Source organism: Camelina sativa, chromosome 3, assembly GCF_030686135.1.
Source record: "Camelina sativa cultivar CO46 ecotype springtype chromosome 3, ASM3068613v1".
Classification (NCBI taxonomy): domain Eukaryota; kingdom Viridiplantae; phylum Streptophyta; class Magnoliopsida; order Brassicales; family Brassicaceae; genus Camelina; species Camelina sativa.
Window position 1 is genome coordinate 4,609,685 of NC_141882.1, and position 27,485 is coordinate 4,637,169.

Consider the following 27,485-nt stretch of genomic DNA (forward strand, 5'->3'; position numbering starts at 1 on the left):
CTCTTTAATTTGGGCTATGGGATTTTAATCTGCGTAATCTCATAACTAATTACTACTCAAACTCTCATTTCATTATATCGAACATAGATTATATATTGTTTTGACAGTTTTCAAAATTTAATCAGCCAAACAAAATAAATATGTAGAATTTTTTGCCTCTATATCATATTTTTAATATACATACTACTTACTAAGATTTTTTTGATAAATATATTTCTGAAAATTAAACATAATTTATTGAACCCGATCACACCTCAACTGAACTTTGTGTACGTTCGTGCGATATCGTGAAAAAAAATTCTAATCCGCACGACACAAAATTTAAGTAAAAAAATCTTGGGTGTTAGGTAAGGCCAATAAAAATCTTAGGGTTACAATGTCAATTAAATGGAATAGATAAGGACTTCAATCTAAATAAAATTTCCTTTTCTGTAATTCTCTTTACCCTTTTTTCCCTTGTCTCTCTCTCTCTCTCCCTCTTAACTTTGTTTTTTTTTTTTTTTTTTTTTTTCTCTCATCTTCTTCGTTCGTCCTCGTCCCCAAGTCATCGGAGGTCTTAGCGTCACGCGATTCGAAGATTCTGATCACCGTATAGTCTTCTTAATCCCTTTCTCCTTCTTCTCGTTTGATTTGATTTCTCATTGACGAGCTAGAGTTTCGTAATGCGTATATATATATATATATATCTAAGATCTCTTGTTGATTTGCTTAGGAAAATCTAAGAGTGAGCAAATAGATACGAAATTGTCAACGAATCCTGTGAGGATTTTAGTGCTGAAATTTCCACATTCTTGTGAAGTTGATGCGTCGTTTCTCAGATTGTTACGGGTTCTGTGCTTACCTTTTATGGGTTACATGTACTAAATTCTATGTTGCATTGATCCGGTTGCTTTAATTGATAGATTCTATCAAGTTGTTGATGTGATTTTGGTTTTGGTTTCTTATATTGCAGAAGCGAGGAGTTTGATTCGCAGGAAGCTCATAGTGTAGAGATCCTCCTGTTTGGAATTGGAGTTGATCTTTTGAGTTATACGGTTATCTATTTGGGTTTTTTTTAGGTTTGCTAAAATGAGTGTGGTGGGTTTTGATGTTGGTAATGAGAACTGTGTTATTGCGGTTGCAAAGCAACGAGGGATCGATGTTCTGTTGAACGATGAGTCCAACCGAGAAAATCCTGCTATGGTTTCCTTTGGTGAGAAGCAGAGATTCATGGGTGCTGCTGCTGCTGCCTCTGCTACTATGCATCCCAAATCTACCATTTCGCAGCTAAAGAGATTGATCGGTAGGAAATTTAGGGAACCTGATGTTCAGAATGATCTGAGGTTGTTCCCTTTTGAAGCTTCCGAAGGCTCTGATGGTGGAATTCAAATTCAACTTCGGTACATGGGTGAGATTCAGAGCTTTAGTCCAGTGCAGATACTAGGCATGTTGCTTTCACATTTGAAGCAGACCGCGGAGAAGAGTCTCAAAACTCCTGTTTCAGACTGTGTCATTGGGATACCTTCCTACTTTACTAACGCACAGAGACTTGCTTATTTGGATGCTGCAGCCATTGCTGGCCTGAGGCCGTTGAGATTGATGCATGATTCTACAGCTACTGCTCTTGGATATGGTATATACAAGACAGACCTGGTAGCTAACTCGAGCCCTACTTACATTGTGTTTATCGATATTGGTCACTGCGATACACAAGTGTGTGTGGCATCATTTGAGTCTGGAAGCATGAGAGTCCGTTCTCATGCTTTTGATAGAAACTTGGGCGGGAGAGATTTTGATGAGGTTCTCTTCAACCACTTTGCCGTCGAATTTAAGGAGAAATACAGCATAGATGTATATACAAATACCAAGGCGTGTGTTAGGTTAAGAGCATCGTGTGAGAAACTTAAAAAGGTCTTGAGTGCAAATGCTGAGGCACAGCTGAATATAGAATGTCTGATGGAGGAGAAGGACGTGAGGAGCTTCATCAAGAGAGAAGAGTTTGAGCAGTTGTCAGCAGGTTTGCTGGAGAGATTAATTGTACCGTGTCAGAAGGCTTTGGCTGACTCTGGATTAATTTTGGATCATATCCATTCTGTGGAGCTAGTTGGTTCAGGTTCCCGAATTCCAGCTATATCTAAGATGCTAAGCTCCTTGTTTAAGAGGGAGCTAGGCAGGACTGTGAATGCAAGTGAGTGTGTAGCTCGAGGATGTGCGCTTCAATGTGCAATGCTCAGTCCAGTTTTCCGAGTTAGAGATTATGAGGTATTCTTTAATAAAAATTATCTAGCACAATAATAAGATTATTACAGTAGTTATAGGTAGTGTGTAGTAAAACATGATGGCGTTTATAGCTTAACAGATTTATTTCCTATGAATGGCTAATGTTTCTTTTGTTTATGCTTCCCATATTTTCAGGTTCAAGATTTTTTCCCTTTCGCAGTCGGCTTCTCATCTGAGAAAGGTCCCATAAACACAATATCGAATGAATTGCTCTTTCCGAAAGGCCAGGTCTTTCCAAGTGTAAAGGTTCTTACTCTACATAGGGAAAACACTTTCCATTTGGAAGCCTTTTATGCAAACCATGACGAAATAACACCTGATTTACCGACTCCGATCTGCAGTTTTAAGGTATGCTATCTTTCAGGCTTTCCTTTACTGGATCTATATTCAGTCTTTATAGCTCTGAGTTCACACTGGCAGTTATTCCATTATTGGGCACTGCATATATTATGGAATTCTAAGTTTGCTGTGTAATGTTTGTTAGATTGGTCCTTTCCATATTTCCTATGGAGAAGCAGCACGTGTCAAAGTAAGAGTTCAGTTAAATCTCCACGGGATTGTAACGATCGATTCAGCTTCTGTAAGTACAATCTCATCAATCCTCTCCAGATATAATTGCCTTTACATCACTACCTAGCTTGAGTCTAAACTTTCCATTTCTGAACAGCTAATAGAACATCACAAGGAGAATATAACATCTGAAGATGTGATATCCGAAAACAACCACCAATCTGCTGCTACAAAGGATGACACTTTAGACGCTTCGTCAGGTCCTACTGTAAGTATAGTTTAACACCGTCTAAAAAATATAGTTGCATAGCAAGAATGCTGCAAGCCGGAGGTCCGAAAAATAAAAAGCTGATCTTAAAGCATTGGCATCTCCATTCAATTGGTTGTTACGGAGATTTTCCAGAGCATCTTGGTCTACAAAAATCATGAGATAGTTTTATCTTGTGTAGGGTAATGAGCCTAAGGCTATCAAAAGAATGGAAATTCCAGTTATTGCGAATCTATCTGGTGCATTGACAAAGGATGAGTTATCGGAGGCCAAACAGAGAGAGAACTCTTTAGTGGAGCAAGATCTGAAAATGGAATCGACAAAGGATAAGAAAAATGCTCTTGAATCCTTTGTTTATGAGATGCGTGATAAGGTACTACTCCATCTGGGTTTAATAGCTCACACCTCTAGATTTTGGTTAAAAAATGTTTGTTTCCTTTTTGAGATGTTATCACTTCCGAGAATAAACAGTTAACACTGTGTATATGGGCAGATGCTAAATACATATCGGAACACTGCAACCGAGTCAGAACGGGAATGCATAGCTAGAAATCTTCAGGAAACAGAGGACTGGCTCTACGAAGATGGTGATGATGAATCCGAAAATGCTTACATTGAAAAATTGAATGATATTAAAAAGGTAAGTAAATCTCTCAAAGTTCTGTATATCTCTCAAATCTCTCTGCAGGTGACTTTTCATGTCCTAATTGATGACTTATATTGCTGAGCAGCTCATCGATCCTATTGAAAGTCGGTTTAAAGATGGAGAAGAGCGAGTACAAGCATCAAAAGATCTTCTGAAAATTATTGCAGATAGTCGAATGGCTGCAGAGTCTCTTCCTCCTCCAAGAAAGAACGCGGTGTGGTTCTAAACTACTAACATAAGTCTCACTCTATTGGCAATACAATCTGAAATGAGACGGATAAAGTTTGTCAAGATTGCTATATGATGAGACCCCTGATTATATTTTTCGGTTTCAGGTTCTTGATGAATGTCATAAAGCTGAGAGGTGGCTTCAGGAGAGAAGCGCAGAACAAGAATCTTTACCCAAAGACGCTAATCCAGAGATGCAATCTGGTGAAATCAGGAGAAAAGCTGATGCTCTTAACGCGTAAATATAACATAACCCTCTCTCTTATTTACTCTTCAAGCTATCTTCACAATATAACGGCACAAGAAACTATTTAAACTGAGATGTGAATGTGTTTTCAGGACTTGCAAGTACATTGGGAAATCAAACTCTCCGCCCATGAAACCAGAACATAATGGAGGATCACAAGGAAGTAGAAACTCAGATGATATGGAGGTTGATTGATTTTTCTGACTCTATCAAGTCTAAATTTTGACTCTTTTATTCTACATGGGGGCAAGAAAAAAGAAGGAAAAAATAATAAGGCCAAACAATCTCACTGCGTATCTCTCGTGTCCGGTGATTTGAAACGATTTTTCTTCTTTTGTCAATTATTTGAAACCAATTTTCTTCTGAATTTGCTTTTTTCAAGACTTTTTTGTCCCCCTTATGGTGAATATTTTTTTGGTTGATTTTAAACATTTATTTTAAAAAAAAAAACAGAAAAATGTTCTATTATTTGCTCTAATTACACTTTCAATTTGTAACCAATTTTATATTTGTTGGCTCGATTGTCGTGACATGTGCAACCAATTCAAGACCTACAAGTTTTTAAAAGCAGTCCTACATAAAAACCCGTGCGAGTGAATAATAACAAGTGGATATAGGTTTTGTTGGAGATCACCATATCAAACTACGCGTATGGTGAGTGGATCCGTATAACCCCAAATTGAGATGATTCCCCAGTTCCTATCATCCGTTCAATTTTGTTTCTTTCTAGTCGTACGAGCTCGAATCTCAAACGGATCCAACCATAAACATTTAATATTGCCGTACAAGTTGGAATCTTTTATTTTATCTACTTCGCCAAAGTATGTCTCTTGATCACGAGACAAAATTAGCCGATTTTGTGGAAGATGATAAGACCAAACTTATAGTCATACCACTCATTTCATGTAACAACAACAACAACAACAAAAAACTATACTACATAACAGTAGATTTACCATATAATTAGTCCTTAAATCTATAGCGTGTGTACACAAAATCACCATCTTGTATATATAAAGCCTCTATATCTTTCTATTCATTTCATTTTCTTGTTTTGTGGTTCTTTTAAGAAATTAGGCAGTACTTATGAATTAGAAAAAATAAAATAATAAGTGAGGTGAACTGTTTCCAACCGCAATATTTAATAACTTCACCAACATGATGGAAGCATTTAGCTGAATGAATCTTCACATGGACCATTGAAAACTAGTATTGGGGATTGGGGATTGGGAATTGGGGAAGCTCAAACACAGGCTATATCACATCGCATTCTTAGCGAAATAAGTCAATTGGTGTATATATATTTTTTGGCTAATACTGTATTGTGTTACTATTCAACTAGAATACAGTATTCTCCTAAGTTTTATTAAAAAAAATGCAGAAGAAAAAATGTAAAACGTTTGTAATATTTTAAGTTAACATAGGCGGCTGATAAATAAAATTAACAATATTGTATTCTTTCCTAAATGTCAACATTATAATTTTATCATTAAATATAAATGCAATTTCAAAAAAAAAAAAAAAAAAACGATGATGGACGTCATATACATAATGAGTATTCTGGTATAGGGGATAAATCAGTGAACCGAATTTAAAACTAAATCTAGTTTGGGTTCATGGGTTGGTCTGTCGTAGTTTAAGTTTCATTCCAAGTTCAATCTTTTTTTAGTAGTATGAATGCATCATGCATGGTGATGGTGTCCCACTTTTATTCAAGGTATGCTAACTACGTTTTGACTGTTCTAAATTATTAGACAGAAACAAACAAAGTAAATCAAACCAAATCAAAATCAAATCAGATCCAAATCCGAAATGATAAACTGAATTTGGTCCACCAAATTTACTCATTCAAAAGCCAAGTAGTTTCAGTAAACCAGATTTTGACTATTTCAGTGATATATAACCCTCTCGCTTTCAACATTCGTGCGAAGATACTCATTAGTCTTAAGAACGTTTAATAGTCTACTATAATGGTATTAGAAAAGAAAAAAATGACGAAGGCTAAATAAACGTGACTTCTTTTGTTTTCCAACTAGTACAACACTCACTACAAAGTTTAAATACTTATAACAATTTCGTCATCATTAGATGGAGATAATTACTTTGGCAGACTAAACTTGACTACGATCAAGTTTTTCTCATAGAAAATATATATATTGTCTGAATTTCGTCGTCGTTTAGGTTAAGTTTCCGTAAGAAACGTAGTTCTAACTTCTAAGATGTAAACTTGATGATACCGACATGCATATAGTCGATTAAGATGGGAAATTATCTTATAGTTATAATTTGTGGTCTTTAAAAATAATAAATCATATATACAAATAGTTTATATGCACTTGAAAGATTTATAGGATTACTTGTTTTACTATGATTGGCGTTACAACAGACGATGATAAGTTTAATCTGACTCGCTTGACGTTGACCCATTAACAACTCAACAAATATTATTTATTATCTGGCTCCGTCGTAACTATCCTACGTAAACTTTTATTGACCATTGCCTCTACCCTAAAATTTTTTATGAATTATGAAAAAGGATTTGTAGAAACATAGTGATCAAGAAGTGTTTAAAACAATTTAAAATAATCTTTAATCATCCCAAAGTTTTCAGAAAATACAGAGTACTTAGCTTTCACTAGCTTAATTATAACATATAGTATTTGTTTATAACTTATTTTCTTCTATTTTATTTCATCTATTTAAACCTATTTTTGTAATATGTCAAAGCTTATATAATAACTCTTTCTCTTTTCCATAGTATCAATTATGTAATCTGTAAAATAGTAGTAAGTAGTTCCAACTTGTAACACCACGGAACAAAATGCAATATCACCAAAATGGAAAAACATGCCACTTGAAATCATATAACTATTACGTAAAAAATTATATGAGTGACGAAAATTATGTAGAAATTACCACATTTTGTAGGGTTGCCAAAAAAGAATTGTGGACCATAACAAACGTATATGTTTCATTATTTGATCCATCGTTTACAATAAATTTCACTCTTCCACACAATACAAATACATCAACATATCATCATTCTTACTTCTTGATATTACTTCCTTACAAAATCATGTACATTGACGACGTTCTTAATTCTCGTACTTTAACCCCCTCTGAAAACTTTTCTATTTTCCAATTCATTAATTAAGAGGTCCGCATATCGAATGATCTCTTGATATATTAACTAACTAGGGTCTATCTTTCTTTCTTTTTTAATCAATTTGGGGAAAACCAGAATATATATATATATATATATATATAATGGACCTCCAAATCTCCCTAAGATTTATTTTGAAAAGATCAATTTATTTATTTTATTGCTTAAGAAGCGGAGAGCTGTCTTCCCACTGGTCCAATCGTCTCGACGCCTTCTCCACCTGAATTAAAAACCAAGAAAATATAAAAACATCAAATAAATAAACAAATGAACCCAAAGTCAAAACCATACAGACTAAAATTGTTGTATTAGTGAAGATATAAGTTTGCACAAAAAAAAATGAAGATATAAATGATAATCAGTAATTTACCTCTTTATCCCAATCAGTTCTGAAAGTGACAATGACTAAGATAATAGTTTGCATGAGTGTGCCCCCAATCATCCCTGTCCATATTCCCTGCACCAAATTATCAACAATTTAATTTAATTTCACCTTTTACACCACTTCAACTAATATAAGACCATGTAAAAAAATGAAATGTACCCTAGCTCCCATATCATAGGTGAAACCAAGAACATAACCAATAGGAATCCCCACAATGTAATAACATCCAATGTTAACGTACGCCACATATGCTTGCCACCCACATCCAACAGCCACACCTGTTTTTATCCCAAAATAAACAAAACTCAATAATTGAATCATTCATTCACAAATCACAACTAATCGACTTATTGAAATAAGTTTTTGTCGTATTTATACCAGATAAAACAGGTTGTACTCCGTTGAGAACAATGGTGATGGCTAAGAAAGGAGAGAGCTCGGCGACGGCTTCAGCAACGGCTTCACTATCCGTGAAAATGTAACTGATGACGTGACGCCATGAGAGGATCACGACGGCTTCAAACAATGACAGTAAAAATGATACCACCGTAGTTACCGCGGTTGAAAATGCTGCTGATCTTGGATTTCCAGCTCCTAATTCGTTACTAACTCTTACACTGTAGTAACAAATAAATTTAAAATATTAGTAGTTAATTATCCATTTGTAACTTGTGTGTTATTTATTTATTACCACTGGCATGTGTGAATAATAGAAAACGTTTTTTAACCAACCTGGCAGCTGCGTTGAATCCAACGGACACCATGAACGACATTGCCGAAATAGACATGCTGCAAATAAAAACAAAAGTAAAGTAAGATAACATAGAGTAATAAGAAATTGTATACTATTATTATGACCAAGTCGTAAGAAAGAGTCAGTAATAAAAATTATGTTTCTTGTTCGGAAGGAGTCAGTAATACTACACTTTAATAATCAAATCCTTAATAAACTAGTACTCCAAGTTGGGTCTTGAAGTTATCGATACTTTATGTGTTTTCCAAGGCACAGAAGTGCATGCCGTTGTTTATCAAGGAAACGTCACGAAGTTTACGCTCTCAAGAGAGCTAGTAAGAAACGTCCAAAATAAAACACTGATTATGGCTTTTAACGCAAACATACATTGGTACAATGAGACTAACGTGACTTTTTTGTTTCTGAAAAAGGAGATTCCCAAAAACTAGCCAAAAGTTGAAGAGTTTGATCGGACAAATGATAAACAGCACAATACCATTATTGACCCAGTGTTCTGATTCACTGCTATTAAATCTATACTAAACAAAATCATCCACATTTTGTTTTTGTAATTGTAACAATTACGGCTACATTTCATGGAAGGAACTAAAGTTTTGGAAGTATTCTAAAATTTTGATAGTACTCGATTGTTACCCAAAAATAAAGGTATTTATCAATTTTCGGCTGTATCTGTGTTTCTACTTTGGCACATTATGTGTCCTACTTGATAAGTTAAAATACTGAAAATAAAATGTAAAATGTAAAACATGAAAAAAAAAAACTTACCAGATTGCTAAAGAATCTAAAGCAAGTTCAGGGTCTTTAAGAAGTCCGGCTAGGAGAACAAGAATCTGAGAATACCAAGATTCAAGGCAGAGCATGACGGCGGAAGCCGCAGATAACTGGAAAAAGTCCCAAAGACCATCAAAAGCTTTCCAGCTAAAACCAACCCAAGTCCGGCGACATCTTGGACTGATCTTTATGTAAACAATCTGAGCCAAAACAATGATCCACCACGAGAGACTGTGAACTACGGAGAGACCAAGTAAGCCCCAGCCAAACTTGAAGACCGAGAGCCAAGTGAGGACTAAGTGGAGGGCGAGTATAGCGGCTGAGATGTACGCGCTTGGCGTCACGATGCTCTGTGCCTGGAGGAACTTTTGGATAGGGAAGTTGACTGCGTATGCGAAGATCATTGGAACCATACCGTAGACGAAGACTGAGGCCATTGATGCAACGTCAGCTGGCTCTCCTAAAGAAGTGAGGAGAGGTTTGGAGAATATGAAGAGTACGGTCATTGGAAGTCCGGTTAGGACAAGAACAATCGTGGATCTTTGTAAGTAGACTCCAAGCATGTCGTATCTGTGAGCTCCATGCGCTTGCCCACATAATGTCTCCACTGCACTTCCCATTCCAAGCTACGTCACCGGAAAAAAACAAATATGGTCAGAATTCAGATATATTTTGGTTTTGAAGAACAAAGAAGACTTTTTTCATTTTTTCTCTGTTTTTAAATTTATTTTATAAATCATAATATTCAACCTTTAAAAGAACTGATTTAGTATGCCATAAAATAAAAAATATTTGATGCAATCTTTCATCAGATCTGTTGTTTATGTATATTTTTGTATATGTGAAACCTATATTTAAAGAGAAATGAAAAATGTAAGTAATAGTACCATGAGACCAATGGAGAACATATTGAAACCGCTGTTTCCGAGAGAAGCAGCTGCGAGTTGCATACTTCCTAAACGACCGGCGAAAATACGAGTGACCATGGACATGCCATTGTTGATAACGTAAACAAAGATCGCAGGAGCCGCCAAGTGGAAAAGATACTTCATCTCGATCAACGCCGCCAAGTAGATCCGCCGGAAATATGACAAATGTGTGTCCGTTAATACACTCTCCATCCTGAAGTCAACTTCCGATTTCGTTGACTCCAGCAACGGTTGCTGAAGGTTGTCCACGGCGGTGGTAGCTTCCGTACCCATTTTTTTGTTCTACTCAAGAAAGAGAAAAAAAATCTACGAATTCGTCGCTCTACTTTTCTCTCTATATCTTTGTTTGGTCTGTATCTTTCTGCGACTTTGCTTAGGGAGGAGCTGTAATATAAAGGCGATTTTGCCGTGTGAACATTTTTTTAATTAACACAAGAAATAAAGAAAGCTGAAAAAAAGAAGAAAAAAGCCTTCTTCCTTTATTTTAATAATCATATCTGTTTCATGAAAAAATATATAGTATGTAATGTTTACACAAAATAAGGCTGTGCATTATCACATCGTGTCAACAAATCCTAATCATATCTGACTCTTTAGGTGAAAATGTAATTATAATTAGATATTTGGATCATTTATAGTACATGGAAACAAGTTAGATTATTCAACAAGCCTGACTGTTTATAGTGGGATAATCCGAGTTAGTTTAGCAAATTGACATATATAGATTTGCAAATCAATGAAGTTCAAGAAATAAATAAACAATTAAATTGGCTGTCAAAAAGAAAAGAAAAACAATTAAATCACATATGTATTATTCATTAAGCTTAATTAAAAACGTATGTGGTGTAGCATATACTTTAATGCAAATATAAACTAGTTTAAAATTTCATATAATAAACAAAGATATTACAACTGCTGACATGACCGTGCATGTTATTTATTTTCATATTAAAAATGACGTCATTGATCAAATTTTATCATACAAACTATATTCACAGCATTTCACTCTTCGCCGTCACCGTTTACTAGTTAGGTTCTCTTAACAAAAAAATTTGTCGTATCAACTACGGAGTAATTATTAGAAAGTATTCATAACTGTTAATGATAACAATAGTGATGAACTGATAATGATGATTGATGAAATTAACTTCTGGTTTTTATTGTTAGTTTTTGTGAACAACAACACTTGTGGTCTTTTTCTATGGAATGAATGAAACGTCGGATGCGGAAACAAAGCAGAACACGTGAATTGTTGTACCTCCCTCCCGGAAATAAAGTCCGCAATCAAGAAAGCAATGAAGTAACCTTTCCTAAAATCAAAAAGCAACCTTTCTAGTTTTGACCCCTCTCTGTTACACTTAATTTTTACAGTTGCATCGTACGTACGTATCATACCTTACGTGACCGTGGCCCAAAAAAGCTTTTTTTTTTTTTAATTGTCAAATTCTTAACTAAAACAACTCCAGTCCAGTTATTACGTGTCTTTCAAAAATTTATTATGAACATCCCGATTGTTCATATATATCTTAATTAGTTAATTTTGACAATCTAGTTTTTCTCGTCCACGACTTTTACGTGAATGCCTGCAATATGTTAGCAACGAAACCACCTTCGTGATCTTGCCTTTAATTTCATTATATAAATGAAAAATCTTTTGAACGTGTTGATGTAAATTTGATCTTCATCATCGTCGTCCTAAACTTTAGTTTACAAACTTTCATTCTTATAACATAATTTTAGTCATAATCACAATCTCCTAACCCAACTAGCTAATCAAAGTCGCCGAATACTACTATATATATATATATATATATATATTTTTTTTTAAACGGATTTTAAAGACAACATCATCACATTAACATATATATAATAAAGTCTTGCAAATGCTTACAGTTAAGATACGTTGGAAGATATGGCAGTTGCATCGTGCCAATTATGAAAACCAACGAGTCACTCGTCTGATATTTCTACGATGATCACATGGCTATATATATTTAATATATTGACGAAAAAAATAACGTATTCCAACTAATTCTCGTACACGATTGGCTGACAGGGTAAAAAATATTAAGCCTCTAATGCTAATTTCTGTTAATTTATAATATAATATATATAATTGCTTCTCTGAGTGTCGTTGGACACTTTATCAAATTATCAATTTCCTTGTGAAAAAAGAACGCCATTTGAAAATTTGATGAAAGGCAAACATATATGGATGAGATCGAAGAGAGAGAAAAAATATAACTACCATGCCAGCATAAGATTCAAGACATTTCAAAGATTAGTGTATATATGGATATGGTTTCCACCAAAACACGTAACTTGCAAATTATTATTTATATCCCATATCTTATTGAATATCTATCCAAAAGAAATAACAACTCCAACAACAAGAACGAAACTGAAACATGTCAAAAGAGGAAATTGACAATTAACTCTTGGTATGATTATACTTATACAAACGAACCAATAATGATGGGTACATGCATGCATGCTCATGATTTTATATAAATTCGATCTGTCATCATCAGTTAAAGTTGTAAAGCAAAAATAATTAATGTTAGCCAAAAAGCTTTTACTTTTAGTATGAAACGAATGAATTTGAATCAATTCGCAAAATTAATGTTTTAAGAACTTGTATATAAAACCAAAAAATGTCCGTACACAACGAGATCTACAATGTAACATCCGATCTGCAAAAACATAGTGTGGGTATGATTTATGAGTTGCCGACAAAGACAATGTACTAGCTGCAACCCGTCTGGCGTCAGTGATCGAACTTCCAACAGAAACCATTAATTTATTTTAGATTTCTGGCTCTTCTTATCATACCAGTACATTTCTACATGTGATTCTAAAAAACTGTATCAGAATAAACTAATTAATTTATAATATACCGGTTAACTCTTACGCAAATTCTATGAGTAATGATAACTCAATATACAAATTATAGTATTTCGATAACCTGTGTGACAGCCCTTCCAAAAGTAAAAAAAACGTAAAAAAAAAAAAAATACATTAAAAAGTATAAAAATATATAAATTAGCGAGAGACGAAAATGGATTTTTTTGTTTTGTTTGAAATAGAAAAATCATGGCGTCGTTGGGCATGCCAAAATCGTGCTTTAAAAATTCATAGAGACAAACTTTATTCGACGTCAAATTACGTTGACTATTGACTATAGAGTCACAAACTTCCACAGGTAAAGCCGTAAGCACACGGACTGGTCTACATGAAGCTCGTCATACTCGTACGCAGTGTTAGGTGTGATAAATGTTTTCATAACTTTTGTTTATTGATAATTATAGTGTTATATGTTTAATTATTTTATTATATGTGACAAGTACTTCTCCAAAAAAGACAAAGGAAATCGTCAAGGTCTTCATATTTGACAAATGCCCTTTTAATATATATTAGATAACAATCTGCACTATATACGAGATAAATCGATTTAAAAAAAATTATTATAAGTAAGATTATTATTCTAGAACCAATATTTGTTTATGTCAAACATAATATGTAACTGAAGTTTTTTATTTATTTATTCATAGCTACGTTTTTTCGTGTAAAAAATATGTTTTAAATGTGTAAAAATACATTTCACCTGTGAATTATGTAAACGTGGTAAAGAAAATATTTATAAAATGTTACAATTTATGGAAATATATATTTTTGTGTACTAAGTTTATTTATAATGATAAGGGTTATTGTATCATTCCTTTTTAATAGCACATATATTAATGTAGAATTAGAAGGTATATTCCTATTCAATTATCAATATTTCTATTTTTGAATGAATAATCACACTAAATATTGAAATTAATTAGTTTACATACTTAGACATATATAAATAATCACACATCATGATATCCCCTAATTTGTTGTCATTTTTATATTTATTTATGAATATATATATAAATCTATATTTATTAGGAATTAAGTTTCTTTAATGAGTTGGAGATAATTAAGGGATAATATATTTTTCTTTTTATAATCAATTATAATAACTATTGAAAACTTGTTATTTAAATTATTATGGTAATAATACTAACATAAAAAATAACATTTTATATGCTTTTGTTAATAAGTTATATGTTCTTTATTTTTATTAATTTTAGATATTTTTATAGCCTTTTAAGTTATTTCTTAAAAATAATATAATTTCGACTTGTATATTTGTAAGTAAATTTTAGTGAAATTTTAACTTAAAATAGTATGTAATTATTTAATTAGTTTTAATATGTGCTATTTAAATTTGTGTAAAAATTGAATGTTATATCTAATTATTATTCAGTTAATTATTTTAATTTAAATATAATGGCATTTTGATGTAATTAAGTAGAAAATTTAAGGTTTTTTTTGTTAAATGTGTTTCGAGCTCTCTGACGGCGACACATCAACTTTTTCAAGAGAGTGCTTCTGTATTAATATATAGGAGATATTTCTATTAAGTTAAAAGAGGTTCTAATTTCTAGCAATGTCACTTCTCTAAGAACTTTTTATTAATTCAAAATTATGTATAAGAGATACATAATAAACGCACATAATTTTTTCAATGACATAGATGAAAGTATATATGTTACTTATTTTTAATGATTATTATTTTTGACTTAAGAACATCGTTTAATATATGACTAAAATAATTCAAGTAGTAATAAAACATATCAAACAGAAATGTTACAAAACATCAAATAAAAATTAATCTAACAAAAATAAATTTAATAATAAGAAATAAAATTCACAACTTTGAAAAAAAATTACGAAAACTATATAATATTTTTTTTTAAAAAGTGAGTCGTATAGTTACAAGTAATTATAACTTCTTTTAGAGAATAAACAGATATGATGCATGTAATGACATAAGTGTGTAGCCCTAAATCTTATTCTTATACATGTATAAAATATATATTGAGACGACTTGTGCTATGGCTCTTTAATATGCATGAACACATATTCCCTTGACCCTTGTCCCCTTGATTGTTCGGAAAATCTTAAATGAAAATGACATACTTGCATGTATGTGTGTGTGTGTGTGAGTAAGCGAGAGAGCGCGAAGCAGAGAAATGTTAAATAGTAGTCTTTGTTTATATTTATACTATAGTAGTAATATACTCGTAAGGACCATGTAGTTGTTAGACTATTTTTTTATGAGTGTTTAGCAAATACCTTTTATTGTCCAAAAAAAAAAAAGAGTTTAGCAAATACCTTTTGTATTGGAAGAATATTTCATTAAAGAATTTTAGCGGAGACGTGGAACAAGACTAATTACGTTACCTCTTTGTACCAAGATTTGTTTTGATTAAATAGGATCAAATTAGGGAACCTATAATGTGCCATTCAAACCTTTTTCCTTCGATTTTTTTTTTGTCCCAAGCCTAAGAAGATGTATTGTCTTTTAATTTATTTCGCATTAAGTAGATATGTCAATAAAGTGTCGTATTTAAGAAGAGACTATGTATCGTAAGATTTACCATTTTACAAATTTCTCTAGGACATGTGTTTATAATACATTTTTGTTTTGTTTTCTGAATTTTTAAATAAATTAAACGAGGGGTAAGTTGTGAAAGTCAGAAGAGTGCCTAAAATGGGACTATCAAACACATTGTTTAACTTCGAATATTTTATCCAAAATCTTGTAAGCAAATGTAATTAGTGTCCTTTTGCAGTTTTGCTACGTATTAAATAAAAATATCCACAAATTGTCGTAATTTGGAAAGATAGAGTTCAATGAAGTGGTGAACAATATCTTTCATTTCACGTAGACCTGATTCGAGAAATCTAGTATTATAAGGTATAACAAGTATTAAAACAAAAAAGGGTATAACTAATAGGTAGATTTATCAAAAAAGGGAAAAAAATTCCCCTAAAATGTTTTCAGAAAGATGTGACAATATGTTTTTTTTTGTTGTTGTCAATATGGTTAAAATTTACATACTATTATTTAACCCGTTCATTTAAACATTTTTTTTTAATGTACAACTCGAATACACAAAAAATTATCAAAATTAACTGAATATGGTGTATAACAGAACAGTAATATATACTAACAAACAAAACACTAGGGTTTGCACTGTGCACCCAAAAAGAGGATTTGTTATTATTTATAACAAGATAAAAGCTCTAAATTCATGTCCACCACACACAAAAAAATGATTATAAATATTTTCCTGTCCATCACACACAAAAATAAAATAAAAAAATTATTGATGCGGTTTTATGATAGTCTAGTACTACCGATTAGTAAATTTGGATTTGTAATAATAAACTGGCGTTTGTCCTTTTGACATATATCACATCAACAATTTATATCCGTATGGCGTCAAATTTATTTTTATGTTTTCGACTGAAAGTTATACTTTGCGAAACCAAAAGTTAAACAATAAAACATAATTATGAATATCACTACACTAAAATACGAGCTCTCCAAGATCCGGTCCAGCATGATATTTGTATAAATTAGTGTGCGGATGTGACCATATATTGTGATATATCCATGTCATCGCGTGTGATGCATATAATCAGGGTAAAATAATCCATACAACTTGAGAATCTCGTGGGATCCTATGTACTTCTTTAGATAAACTGTTGATAAGTATGAGAGTTGGTGAACCAAATAAGAAGGAAAAAAACTGAATTTAGGGGAACAGAAGTTAAATCCCAAACAACATCTTTTGACTCTGCTAAGTTAAAAAAAAAAAAGTTGGCTTTCTCTTTCTTTTCTCCTTATAAAACATACATTTTGTTGGAAAAGTTTCAAAATAATTGCAGTTTTATTTCATAACGTCAAAATAAAGCTTAAGTTACAACTGGATTTGATTTACTTATTTGGGCTGGTTTGCACATCAGTTTCAGCGGGTCTAATTAGTTTGTTAAGAGTCGTTTTTGCCGAATTATATATAAAACCCTAAAACTATAATTAAATATCAACATCTTATTAATCTAATTGATAAATGTTACACAAGGATTGTATTTTATAGTCACTACTAGATATTTTCGTAGACTGCATAGTATCTATAAAAATATTTAAATTATATTAACAATAAGATTTATGCATATTACACATATTTTAAGGACAATTTCTTGAGATTTGCGTTGTATTTTTTATTTACTTCATACGCTACTCTACCAAAAGAAAAAAGCTTACGACTACTCTCTACTACTGGTATTATTCTAGTTATACTCGCAAATTTAATGTTAGAGGGTGCCATTTTCATATTTTTAAAGGTAGTTTGAACCTCGAAAATGCATATGAATAAAAAGTTCGTGTTTAGAGGTACTATATATTAAGCCAAATAGATTCATCATAGATTTTAGATACACGATAATCTATTTTAGTGGTTAATTAACAGTAATTAAGAGCTAAACCATGACAGCTAGTTATTCGTCTTAATTATTTTCCAGTACTTTTCTTAATTCTCTGTTATATATATCCGAGTGTTGGGCCGTTAGGATACATTATTCGCATGTACATGATTGTTATCATTAAATTAATGATCATCCACTGAAAATAATCGATTTTAAAAAGAAGGTCCATGTGATCTCCTTATAGAAGAATCAAACTACCTTATTAGCTTGCATATTACGATATTCCTTTTTATTTTTGGTGATCCTTAAAGTTTGTTTGATATATATTATAGATAAAGCATGCAGAGCAAGCCTAGAGTATGGCAGTATATATATATATATATATATATATATATATATATATATATTGTTGTTCCATGGCAGTGGATATATACATTCAAAGGTCGAATATATAAATTTAAAAACGTACGTACATCGTCGATAAAAAAAAAATATACTGGGTATGTGAACATATATATTTATAACAAAAGTTCAAGAATTATGAACTAATAAGATAAACCTATATATCGTCATGGTACCGGTGCGATCTAAAAGAACACCAGTTGACTAATGATTAATAATCAGTTCTTGGTATAACTATAACCCGTCCGAGAGAGGTTGTGTCGGGTTCTAATCAGGGAGTACAATGAATAAACCGAGCGGGGTTTTTTTTTCGTGGTTCGCCATGTTAACTGTGAAGCCTATTATTGTATGTAGACCATTGTATAGTAGTGTTCAGGTTTATATACAATTGACTAGGCCTAAACCAAAACCTCTAAACCACATTTATACAGATTCTGATTAAACCAAAATAAACCTGAACTCTATACAATGGTCGTCTATATGTACTCAGTCGAGTCTAAGAACCGTTGGAAATCCGACTGATTCCATGGGAAATTTGGTGGACAAAAAGAGAGACTCTACATTGTTGATTTTTTTTTTATTATATGAGAATCCAAAAGGGAACCAGCCCAACATGATAAGTGGGCCTTAAAATAAAACAAGCCCAACAGACAAAATCAGAAGATCTTGGGCGTGAAACAAAGCGCAAAAGAGAACTTCTAGTTGAACTAAACACATTTTTAAAGTTGGAACTAGAACTGAACTAGATTTGATAGCAAAAGTTGCTGCCAAATTTTTTTTAACAATTTATCACATAAAATATAGTTTATATAACGATATATTCCGAGACGGTTCCCATCAATCCTGAGGAATGATTTAGTCATCGATTGAATTTTCAGTACTATTAGAGTATCTTAGCTTAATTAGCCATCTTCGATAATCAACAGTTTGATACCAATACTTCTATACAGTGACAGCTAAGGGACTAGAAAGTGACAAAATCTGAGTTGTGACTTGCGAGACACTAACTGAGGAAACAATTCAAACAAAGATCTACTATTCATATTCTAATATATGAAATAACAGAAAAAGAATATACTAATTGAATACCGATTAAAATTAATAAAATTGAACGTTGAAAACGTAAGTACTTCAGGAGATGACTAGAACATGTTAAGCAACTTAGTAGTAATTATAATTTTAGCACATTTTCGTAATACAGCAAATTAATTTCAAGAACGTAAAAATATGATTGATGATCTTTTATAGTTTTGCTTTATTATATCCTCTATATAAAGAAAGGCTGGGGAGAAAAAAAATACTAAACCGGATTACTCATGAGTTTAGTAAATTCCGTAAGAATCCCGTGTGCGTAAACATAGATGTTATCTAAATAGATTGATAGTGGTGGTTCCTCGACACACACAATTATTGTAGTTTAAAGCGTAGCTTAACCCAAGTACCCAACTCGGCCGGCACTAATAGCAAAGGAAGATTAATATAAGGTGTGGTCAGAGATTAATCGCTGGAATGGAAATATTCCACGAGCTCACTACGACTCAGTCACTTTGTTGTTCTTCTTTTATAATAATGGTTAAAAATAGATTGAGTTACTTTGTATTCTCCGTCTAACGCATTACACAAAAACTTATCCAATGAATTATTATTATTATTTTTTTTATAATGGTATCGTTGTCCACATGCACTGATGCACAATATTTTGTTGTTGTTGTCCATATGCACATAAGCACATTAGTGTTGTTTGAAGTGGTACGAATCCGAAACTGATGAGCCGTGACTCGTGAGACTCCAATTGTCATCAACTACGTAACGTACCCCATCAATCATCACTGCACACAGATTTAACGGTTTTATTCAAAATTATTCCCTCATAATTTGTTTTCAGTTTATCTACCAACTCTCTCATTTATGTCAACATATGCATATCTTAGACCTCTAAATGAATATAAGCTTTTGATTGGTGAAACTGACACAACAATGCTACAATTTAATGTGTTGAGTAGTAATCATTAATGTGAATAAGTAATAATAAGAGTAAAGTTTTTTCTTAGTTTCTATAGTAACTAACTATATATCAACTTTTTTTTTTGTTTTTTACCAATATGATTTTATCGCCGTTGGTTTTACTTTTAATCGAAAATACCATCCAATCACATTATTATTGTTAAAAAAAAAAAAAAAAAGAATCGAAAATAATAAAAAGAAATCGAAAAAGAAAAAAACAAAAAAAGAATCGAGAGTAAAAAGAGTGAATCATGTAAAGAGGAAAGGTTCAGCCTTTAAGATTTCGAAAGCGACACTTTCTTCTCTCCACATCTGTGAGAGCAGAGCAAATCTACTCACACAGACCCGTTTTGTGTTTTTCTTCGCCATCTCTCATCGTATCATCCTCCATCAAAGTAAGCTTCTTCTTCTTCTTCTCCCTCTTCAAACCAATCATACTCTGCTTTTTTTTCTTACGCATTCACTTCATTCCCCTGTGGTTCTCTAAGCTTTTGTATGTTTTGATCTGTTCTCGTTCTACTGTAGAAACCCTTTTACCCAGATTAGATCACTCACGATTCTATCCGAACCAATCTGGATCTGAATCGTGTGACACTCCATTCTCTTGTTTCTCTGATTTTCATTGATTGATTTGATTTTCACAGTTAAACATGGAATCGGATCCGGAGAACAAATTGTTGAAGACGGGTTTGGTTATAGTGGCGACACTTGTCATAGCCAAACTCATCTTCTCCTTCTTCACTTCCGATTCCAAGAAGAAGCGTCTTCCTCCTACTCTTAAAGCTTGGCCTCCATTGATCGGAAGTCTTATCAAATTCTTGAAAGGACCTATTATTATGCTTAGAGAGGAATACCCTAAGCTTGGTAGTGTCTTCACTGTCAATCTTGTTCACAAAAAGATCACCTTTCTCATTGGTCCTGAAGTCTCTGCTCATTTTTTCAAAGCTTCTGAATCTGATCTTAGCCAGCAGGAAGTTTATCAATTCAATGTGCCTACTTTTGGTCCTGGGGTTGTCTTCGATGTTGACTATTCCGTTCGTCAGGAGCAGTTTAGGTTCTTCACTGAGGCTCTTAGAGTCAACAAGTTGAAGGGTTATGTGGATATGATGGTTACTGAAGCTGAGGTATATCAAAGTTTTGGCCTTTTTTATTTGTTTTTGCTTGCACTTATGAGTTATGAGTGTGTATATGAATTAGGTTCACCTTTCTTGCTTCTGCTTCCTTAATACCTTAATAAAGCCGTATTCTTGGGATTCATTTTTAAAAGATCTGATTCTCTGCTATAATCTTCAACTTAAGAGGTGTTGTGTGCTCTTTTTTTTTTGGTTAGTTTCATATATACTTGTTCTTGTTCTTGGCAGGATCACTTCTCGAAATGGGGAGAGAGTGGTGAAGTTGATCTGAAGGTTGAGCTAGAGCGTCTTATCATCTTGACTGCAAGTAGATGTTTACTGGGTAGAGAAGTTCGTGACCAGCTTTTTGATGATGTTTCTGCTTTGTTCCATGACCTTGACAATGGAATGCTTCCCATCAGTGTTCTCTTCCCATACCTCCCACTTCCAGCTCACAGACGTCGTGACCGTGCCCGAGAAAAGCTTGCTGATATTTTCTCAAAAATCATAGGGTCGAGGAAAAGCTCTGGCAAATCAGAGAATGACATGTTGCAGTGTTTCATCGAGTCAAAGTACAAAGACGGTAGACAGACAACCGAATCTGAAGTCACCGGTTTGCTCATTGCTGCTCTGTTTGCAGGACAACACACTAGTTCTATCACTTCCACGTGGACTGGTGCTTATCTGATGCGATACAAAGAGTACTTCTCAGCTGCTCTTGATGAGCAGAAGAACCTGATTGCCAAACATGGAGAAAAGATCGATCACGATATCTTATCCGAGATGGATGTTCTCTACCGCTGCATTAAGGAAGCGTTGAGGCTTCACCCTCCATTGATCATGCTCATGAGAGCCTCGCACAGTGATTTCAGCGTGACAGCCCGGGATGGGAAAACATATGATGTCCCAAAGGGTCACATTGTTGCAACCTCGCCTGCATTTGCCAACCGGTTACCACATATCTTCAAAGACCCGGACACCTATGACCCAGAAAGATACTCCCCGGGAAGAGAAGAGGACAAAACTGCAGGAGCATTTTCATACATTTCATTCGGTGGAGGTAGGCACGGGTGTCTTGGAGAGCCGTTTGCTTACCTGCAGATCAAAGCCATATGGAGTCATTTGTTGAGGAACTTTGAGCTTGAGTTGGTTTCACCGTTCCCCGAGATAGACTGGAACGCTATGGTGGTTGGTGTTAAAGGCAGTGTGATGGTGCGTTACAAGCGACGCCAGCTTTCTTGAAGTCAGGTTTAAGGTTATTGCAACTTTGGTTTTTCCTCTGCCTTAAGCTTTGCTTTTTTTCTCTCTTTGGTTTTAGTTTTGTTGTTTGGATGATTCTTCTGCTTTGTTAACTGTTCCTGTTCTTTAATTGACTTTATTTTCAAGCTCTCTAAGTTTGTTGGAACTGGGGAATGTGCTAATTCAAATGGAGAACTTCATTTGGTTTAGCCTTAGTCACTACTCGGTTAGTCTCATTAGTGAACTATACAAAGGTCATCAAACTCAAATCTGTTGAAATTGCAGAACATCGAAGATAAGGTGAGTCAAGTCTAGTTGCATGCCTTAAAAAACGTAACAGATAACTTTTTTACAAATACTGTTAGAAAGAATCTTTCAAAAATGAAAGGTAATTAATACATTAGTCATCTACACAATTGTTTAATTGGTAAAATTCTATTTTAGTAAGAAAATATTTGATTGTGGTGAATATCTTGGACTACTAATTTAGTAAAAACTGTCTTATTTCATGTGAAGTCGTACGAGACCACAAATATAGACAATATATGTATATAGATGGAGGTAAAGAGACCAAATCTGGTGCCAAATCAGTGTCTTAAATGGTTCAAATTTCTTTCTTAATACTCTGCATTGCAATGTAAGCACAGGTGTATGAATGCATGTATAAATTTTATATCTAGATCCCTAACATGGTTAAATATCAGAATTGTCATCGCGTCTCTTCTGAAAATCTTCTGACTCTCTCTTCATCGCCGGAAAAAACACCTTTCATCCGTCGACGCATATTCAAGTCACTGGAGACAACAACGCCCACTTTTGTCCCGTGTAATCTCTTTCGACAACCTTGATTAAAAGGATCCAAGTCTCGGCGTGGAAGCTTGCGTCTAAGCTTCAAAAGCCTCCTTCTCAACGCCAAGTCTCCTCGTCATAACGCTTTATCTATTAGGTTTGTGTTCATTTGGTTTGGTTTCTGAAATTTTCATAGGTTAACTCGCGTACGTAATCACGATACTGTAGATGGAGAGCATCACGAAGTGGGACTTGGGATCACTCCGAACTTATTACTCCATTGAACCTTGGGAGAAGTTTCAAGAAGAGGAGGTTCTAGACATTAGCCTTGTTCCTCAACTTCAAGGGGAGTTATGGAAGGCTCAATCGAGAATCAAAGAGCTCGAGGCCGAAAAGTATGGATCGTGTTGCATAAGAAACCAAAGATTTGAAAGAGAAAAAACTACTGATCCAGCTGTTGACTACTTGAAGGAGAAGTTAAGCAAAGAGAGGGAAGAAATGAAAAGAGCTAAAGCTGAGAATTCTAGGTTAAAGAAGAAGATTTTGAATATGGAATCATCAGTGAATCGGTTGAGAAGAGAAAGAGATACAATGGAGAAAGTGTGCGAGGAACTGGTTACAAGGATAGATGAATTGAAGGCGAATGCAAGGAGGATGTGGAACGAGACTGAGGAGGAGAGGGAAATGTTGCAGATGGCTGAGATGTGGAGGGAAGAAAGGGTTAGGGTTAAGTTCACGGAAGCCAAACTTTCCTTGCAAGAAAAATACGAGGAGATGGACTTGTATGTAAATGAGTTAGAGAAGTGTTTAGAGATGGCGAAAGAAGTAGGAGGTATTGATGAGATGAGGCTAAGGAGAGGTGAAGGTTTAATAAAGATTGCGAGATCTTTGGAACCTATAGATGATAAGATTAGATTCTGAGAGATTTGAGTTTGTGTCTGATGGAGATATTGTTCATCAACACTAATGTAATGTACTGTTGCAAGAAAAGTATGAGGAGATCAATTTGTTTAATGTCCTTTTTTTTTTTATATAATGAATGTTAGCTTTTATATTATTTTTAATTTTTGATATAAGATTACAAAAATACACAAGTAACGGATAAAAGACTAAAAACTACGAAAAGAAAACAAAGTAAAAATAGTAATCGCAAAGCCGAAACCACAAACAGAAACTACGATCGAGCAAAATTTTAACACTAAGATGAGAAAACCTTAATTATTTTTATGACAGAATATTAAGTTTTTAACACTAATGTCTTTTTTTTTTTTTTTTTTTTTTTTTTTTTACAACAACGAGTTTTTATCAGTTATTTTTAAATACTATCAATATACACAAATAATCAATACAGCTACATCAAATCCGTTAGATTCTAAACATTGTAACAAAAAATATAATTAGTCAATAAAAAAAGTAATAATTAATCCATTCGCAACGACCAACGACGGTTCTGATTGGTGACCACGTTAAAACAAGGCGGTTAGAAAATTTTGAGCGGTTGAAAAGAAGACGGTTAAAAAGAGAGTGGTTAAAAATAGCGGATAGAAAAGATGTTATGGTAGAAGAGAGTGGTTGAGTATTTTGCTTGATTGGTAGCATTATAGCGGTTGAGTAGTACATATCATATTAAATTATAAGAAAATAAATTAATTTAATTCAATTATAAAATATGGAAAAACATATTATAGTTTATAACATGAAAACTTAATAACCAATAAATTATAAAAATCATATGCAATAATAAATATATTTTAAAATTCCTAATTTGAAATATTAATGGTTGTGATGATTATCTAAAACATTTCAAACATATAATTGTAATTTAGTACCACAATTAGGCTAATTATAAGTTTTACAAGTGAATCTGTCATTAAAATAAAATTGTGTACAGATTTTTAAAACCTAAATTAATAACAAAACATAATAGTTTATCAGACTAATTTGAAAATCCAATCAAATTTAACTTTTCCACATGTATTACTACATACACATTAATATTTTTCACTTTTTTTAAAAACTATCATTATGCAAAAAAATTGTTTAACCTTGTTCGTTTGCAACCGAAGTTGTCAAACACTCATATTTTTTGGTGGTTGTTTTCATCTTCTGAACCGCTCAAAAATCACTTCCAACCACTCACTCTTTTCATCAACTCCAACCGCTCTTCCCAAACACCATCTTCAATCCACATGATGATTGATAGCCATTTCAACATCTCATTTTCAAAAGAGGCGATTGAGTGCTACCAATCAAAGCAATCCCTACTCCATTCATGATAGAAGTATTAACGGGCAACATATGCAATTTGATAGTACGATTTTGGTTTAGTGTGGGGAACCTACGAAGACGACCATTTGCAACAACTTTGTCACAGTTTGGAATTTGAACCTCCAATGTAAAGTAAAAAAACAATTATATCTTTTAACCAATCATTAGGTCAAAGTGTTCCCATGATTTTTGGGACATGGTTACATGTATAAATAAATTTACCTTACGCCTTTAATCATTGCATCGTCCAATTTTTCTTTATAAAATCATTTCATCTTTAATTTTAGAAGACTAGTGCAACATGAATCAAACATTGTGATCAAAATTTGCCATTTTGATTTAGAATAAGCATTTTGTTAGTTAGAGACCAAGGAAATTATCAATGCAACCTCTGTTGGATGTTTTTTTTATTAGTTTTTGTCGTCATATACTAGTATTTATAAATTGTTGAATTCTACATGGCATATATATATATATGTTTTTAAAACCCCATTTTTAGTTTTCTTTTTCGTTCGTCACTTGTTTTGTTTGTTTCTTTATAAAATGTATGTAATAAAATATCATATAATTTGTCTTTTTTTTTGGTTGCTAACGAATGATCCATGGAATCTAGAGATCCAATCTTTGGCCAGCGTTACGGCTCTGCACCTGGCCAATCAATGTTATTCTCTTTATATTTTCCAACTCCAAAAATTCCATTTCACAATTGAATACTTCATTTAAAAACTAGAAGAAATCTAGCTTGTCCCGCTTCTACCGGTTTAGAAGTTTTGTAACGAAGTCTCTCTCTACATTTCTAAGAATTGAACTTACAAAGTAGATATCCCACATAAGAAAATTTCCATTGCCATTTTCATGAATACTTAAAAATTATATCATATACCAGCCTTTTAACTATAGACCTGATCAGAAGACTACGGTGGATTCAATTGCTTGGTGCATTTCACACAAAACAAGTAGATGTAAATATTTTATTGCATAGGATTTGGGTCGTCATTTGTACCATATCACAACAAAAATGATAAATAGCGTATTTAAATATTTAGATTATTGCAATTGCCCTAGCTAGAGGTGGTAGGGGTCTATGGTGGGTAAACATAGCGACTTGTTTCGTCTCTTAAAAAGACAACTACATGACTTATAAAAACAATAATTTCGTCATATTATTGGGCAAAAGAAAGTTCGTCAAGTTAAAACTGTATCCCTACGTTGATTTAGACGTATAATATAGTTATATCTATATTTTCATGGATTTTAAATTTTTTTTTGTTGTATCATCTTTTTCAGTATTTTGTGTGATCTTTACTTATATGTTATTTTTGGGTTTTTTTTTGTCGTAATTAAGCATTATTATATTTTTGTGGAACCACTCATGATTCATCTATAATTATATCATATACAACTGTGATGGATTCACAAACGTAAGAATATTCTTTCAGTGTGTAACATAATATTTCAATATCATGAAGACATTTAACTCTTTTCTCGTATGTTGATCTTACTATACGTGGATATAAACCAAACACTAAAATGTTTTCTCATCTATTATTCCTATGATCTAAATTAATGTGTAAAAATAAATACTTTTCAATTTTTAATTTTCTTTTTTCTCTCTGACACGGTTTCCAATAGCGAATCGTTGGTTCTCTGATGGTCGTGTTTCCGTCCTGAGTCCAACGCCGCTCACCGCTGGTGATAGTCCCCTCCCCCTCCATTCCTCCCCCTGACTCCCCTGACCCTGATGCATCGTATTCTCTTGCCCTTTTCCCCTATTATTCTCCAATGTAGCCAAACCATTACAAACTGCCAAATCTACTCGGCCTGTTGTGGTTGGTCCTACTGTGGTGTCTGCACTGAATACATCAACTACCGATGTGGAGATGCACACGGTTGGTACTTCGCCTTCATCCAAAGTCTACCCCCTGGTGAAAAGGTAACTGTAACTGAGTGTACTGTTACAGAAAACCCTAGATCTTAATGTACTGTTACAGAAAAGGTAACTGTAACTGAGAAATTTATTGTGATTGCTCCTAAGTCAACTTCACTGCTCCATACCAATAGAGCTTCAACCCCTCCAGTCTCTCAAACTCCATCTTGTCAAACCCTTCCTAATCCACCTTCTCAGATCTCCTCAGAGCCAACTCAACCATCCCAACCTAACCACACCTCTGCTAAATCTAGATCCCGTCTCCCAAAAACTTAAGGT

At 33.3% G+C, this 27,485-nt stretch overlaps 3 protein-coding genes and 1 pseudogene across 5 annotated transcripts; 3 read left to right on the forward strand and 1 right to left on the reverse strand.

Annotated features, from left to right (window-relative positions):
- The first annotated feature begins 412 nt into the window (after positions 1–412).
- On the forward strand, positions 413–4,659 carry LOC104770388 (heat shock 70 kDa protein 16). 2 transcript variants are annotated; one of them, XM_010494819.3, is made up of 11 exons: positions 444–589; positions 713–857; positions 953–2,241; positions 2,395–2,607; positions 2,744–2,839; positions 2,927–3,037; positions 3,219–3,410; positions 3,531–3,677; positions 3,769–3,897; positions 4,019–4,149; positions 4,251–4,659. In XM_010494819.3, exons 3-11 carry the CDS (start codon positions 1,069–1,071, stop codon positions 4,351–4,353), a joined length of 2,295 nt encoding a protein of 764 aa, XP_010493121.1. In that variant the 5' UTR covers positions 444–589; positions 713–857; positions 953–1,068; the 3' UTR covers positions 4,354–4,659. The 2 variants fall into 2 exon arrangements, with proteins under 2 accessions (XP_010493114.1, XP_010493121.1); XM_010494812.3 differs by lacking the exon at positions 713–857 and having other exon boundaries at positions 413–589.
- A 2,443-nt stretch (positions 4,660–7,102) lies between these two features.
- On the reverse strand, positions 7,103–10,803 carry LOC104770405 (protein DETOXIFICATION 36-like). Its single transcript, XM_010494830.3, has 7 exons — positions 10,119–10,803; positions 9,226–9,857; positions 8,439–8,495; positions 8,085–8,323; positions 7,866–7,984; positions 7,692–7,778; positions 7,103–7,541 (listed from the first exon to the last, which is right to left on the reverse strand). Exons 1-7 carry the CDS (start codon positions 10,431–10,433, stop codon positions 7,479–7,481), a joined length of 1,512 nt encoding a protein of 503 aa, XP_010493132.1. The 5' UTR covers positions 10,434–10,803; the 3' UTR covers positions 7,103–7,478.
- Positions 10,804–20,027: 9,224 nt separating this feature from the next.
- On the forward strand, positions 20,028–22,431 carry LOC104770430 (sterol 14-demethylase-like). Its single transcript, XM_010494859.3, has 3 exons — positions 20,028–20,266; positions 20,516–20,995; positions 21,233–22,431. The coding sequence occupies exons 2-3, from the start codon at positions 20,522–20,524 to the stop codon at positions 22,223–22,225; spliced, it is 1,467 nt and encodes a 488-aa protein (XP_010493161.2). The 5' UTR covers positions 20,028–20,266; positions 20,516–20,521; the 3' UTR covers positions 22,226–22,431.
- Positions 22,432–23,031: 600 nt separating this feature from the next.
- Positions 23,032–24,025, forward strand: LOC104770414 (uncharacterized; annotated as a pseudogene). The gene is made up of 2 exons (XR_015595173.1): positions 23,032–23,168; positions 23,240–24,025. The product of XR_015595173.1 is annotated as an uncharacterized LOC104770414 (transcript).
- The last annotated feature ends 3,460 nt before the right edge of the window (positions 24,026–27,485 follow it).

Excerpts from the sequence above, each read along its gene's own strand:
- LOC104770405 (XM_010494830.3), bottom strand. The coding sequence starts at position 10,433 with ATGGGTACGGAAGCTACCACCGCCGTGGACAACCTTCAGCAACCGTTG. Across the intron at positions 9,858-10,118 it reads TGTTCTCCATTGGTCTCATG|CTTGGAATGGGAAGTGCAGT; the intron begins GTACTATTACTT and ends CCGGTGACGTAG. Across the intron at positions 8,324-8,438 it reads GGATTCAACGCAGCTGCCAG|TGTAAGAGTTAGTAACGAAT; the intron begins GTTGGTTAAAAA and ends TTGTTACTACAG.
- LOC104770430 (XM_010494859.3), top strand. The coding sequence starts at position 20,522 with ATGGAATCGGATCCGGAGAACAAATTGTTGAAGACGGGTTTGGTTATA. Across the intron at positions 20,996-21,232 it reads TGATGGTTACTGAAGCTGAG|GATCACTTCTCGAAATGGGG; the intron begins GTATATCAAAGT and ends TGTTCTTGGCAG.
- LOC104770388 (XM_010494812.3), top strand. The coding sequence starts at position 1,069 with ATGAGTGTGGTGGGTTTTGATGTTGGTAATGAGAACTGTGTTATTGCG. Across the intron at positions 2,840-2,926 it reads TAACGATCGATTCAGCTTCT|CTAATAGAACATCACAAGGA; the intron begins GTAAGTACAATC and ends ATTTCTGAACAG. Across the intron at positions 3,898-4,018 it reads CTCCTCCAAGAAAGAACGCG|GTTCTTGATGAATGTCATAA; the intron begins GTGTGGTTCTAA and ends TTTCGGTTTCAG.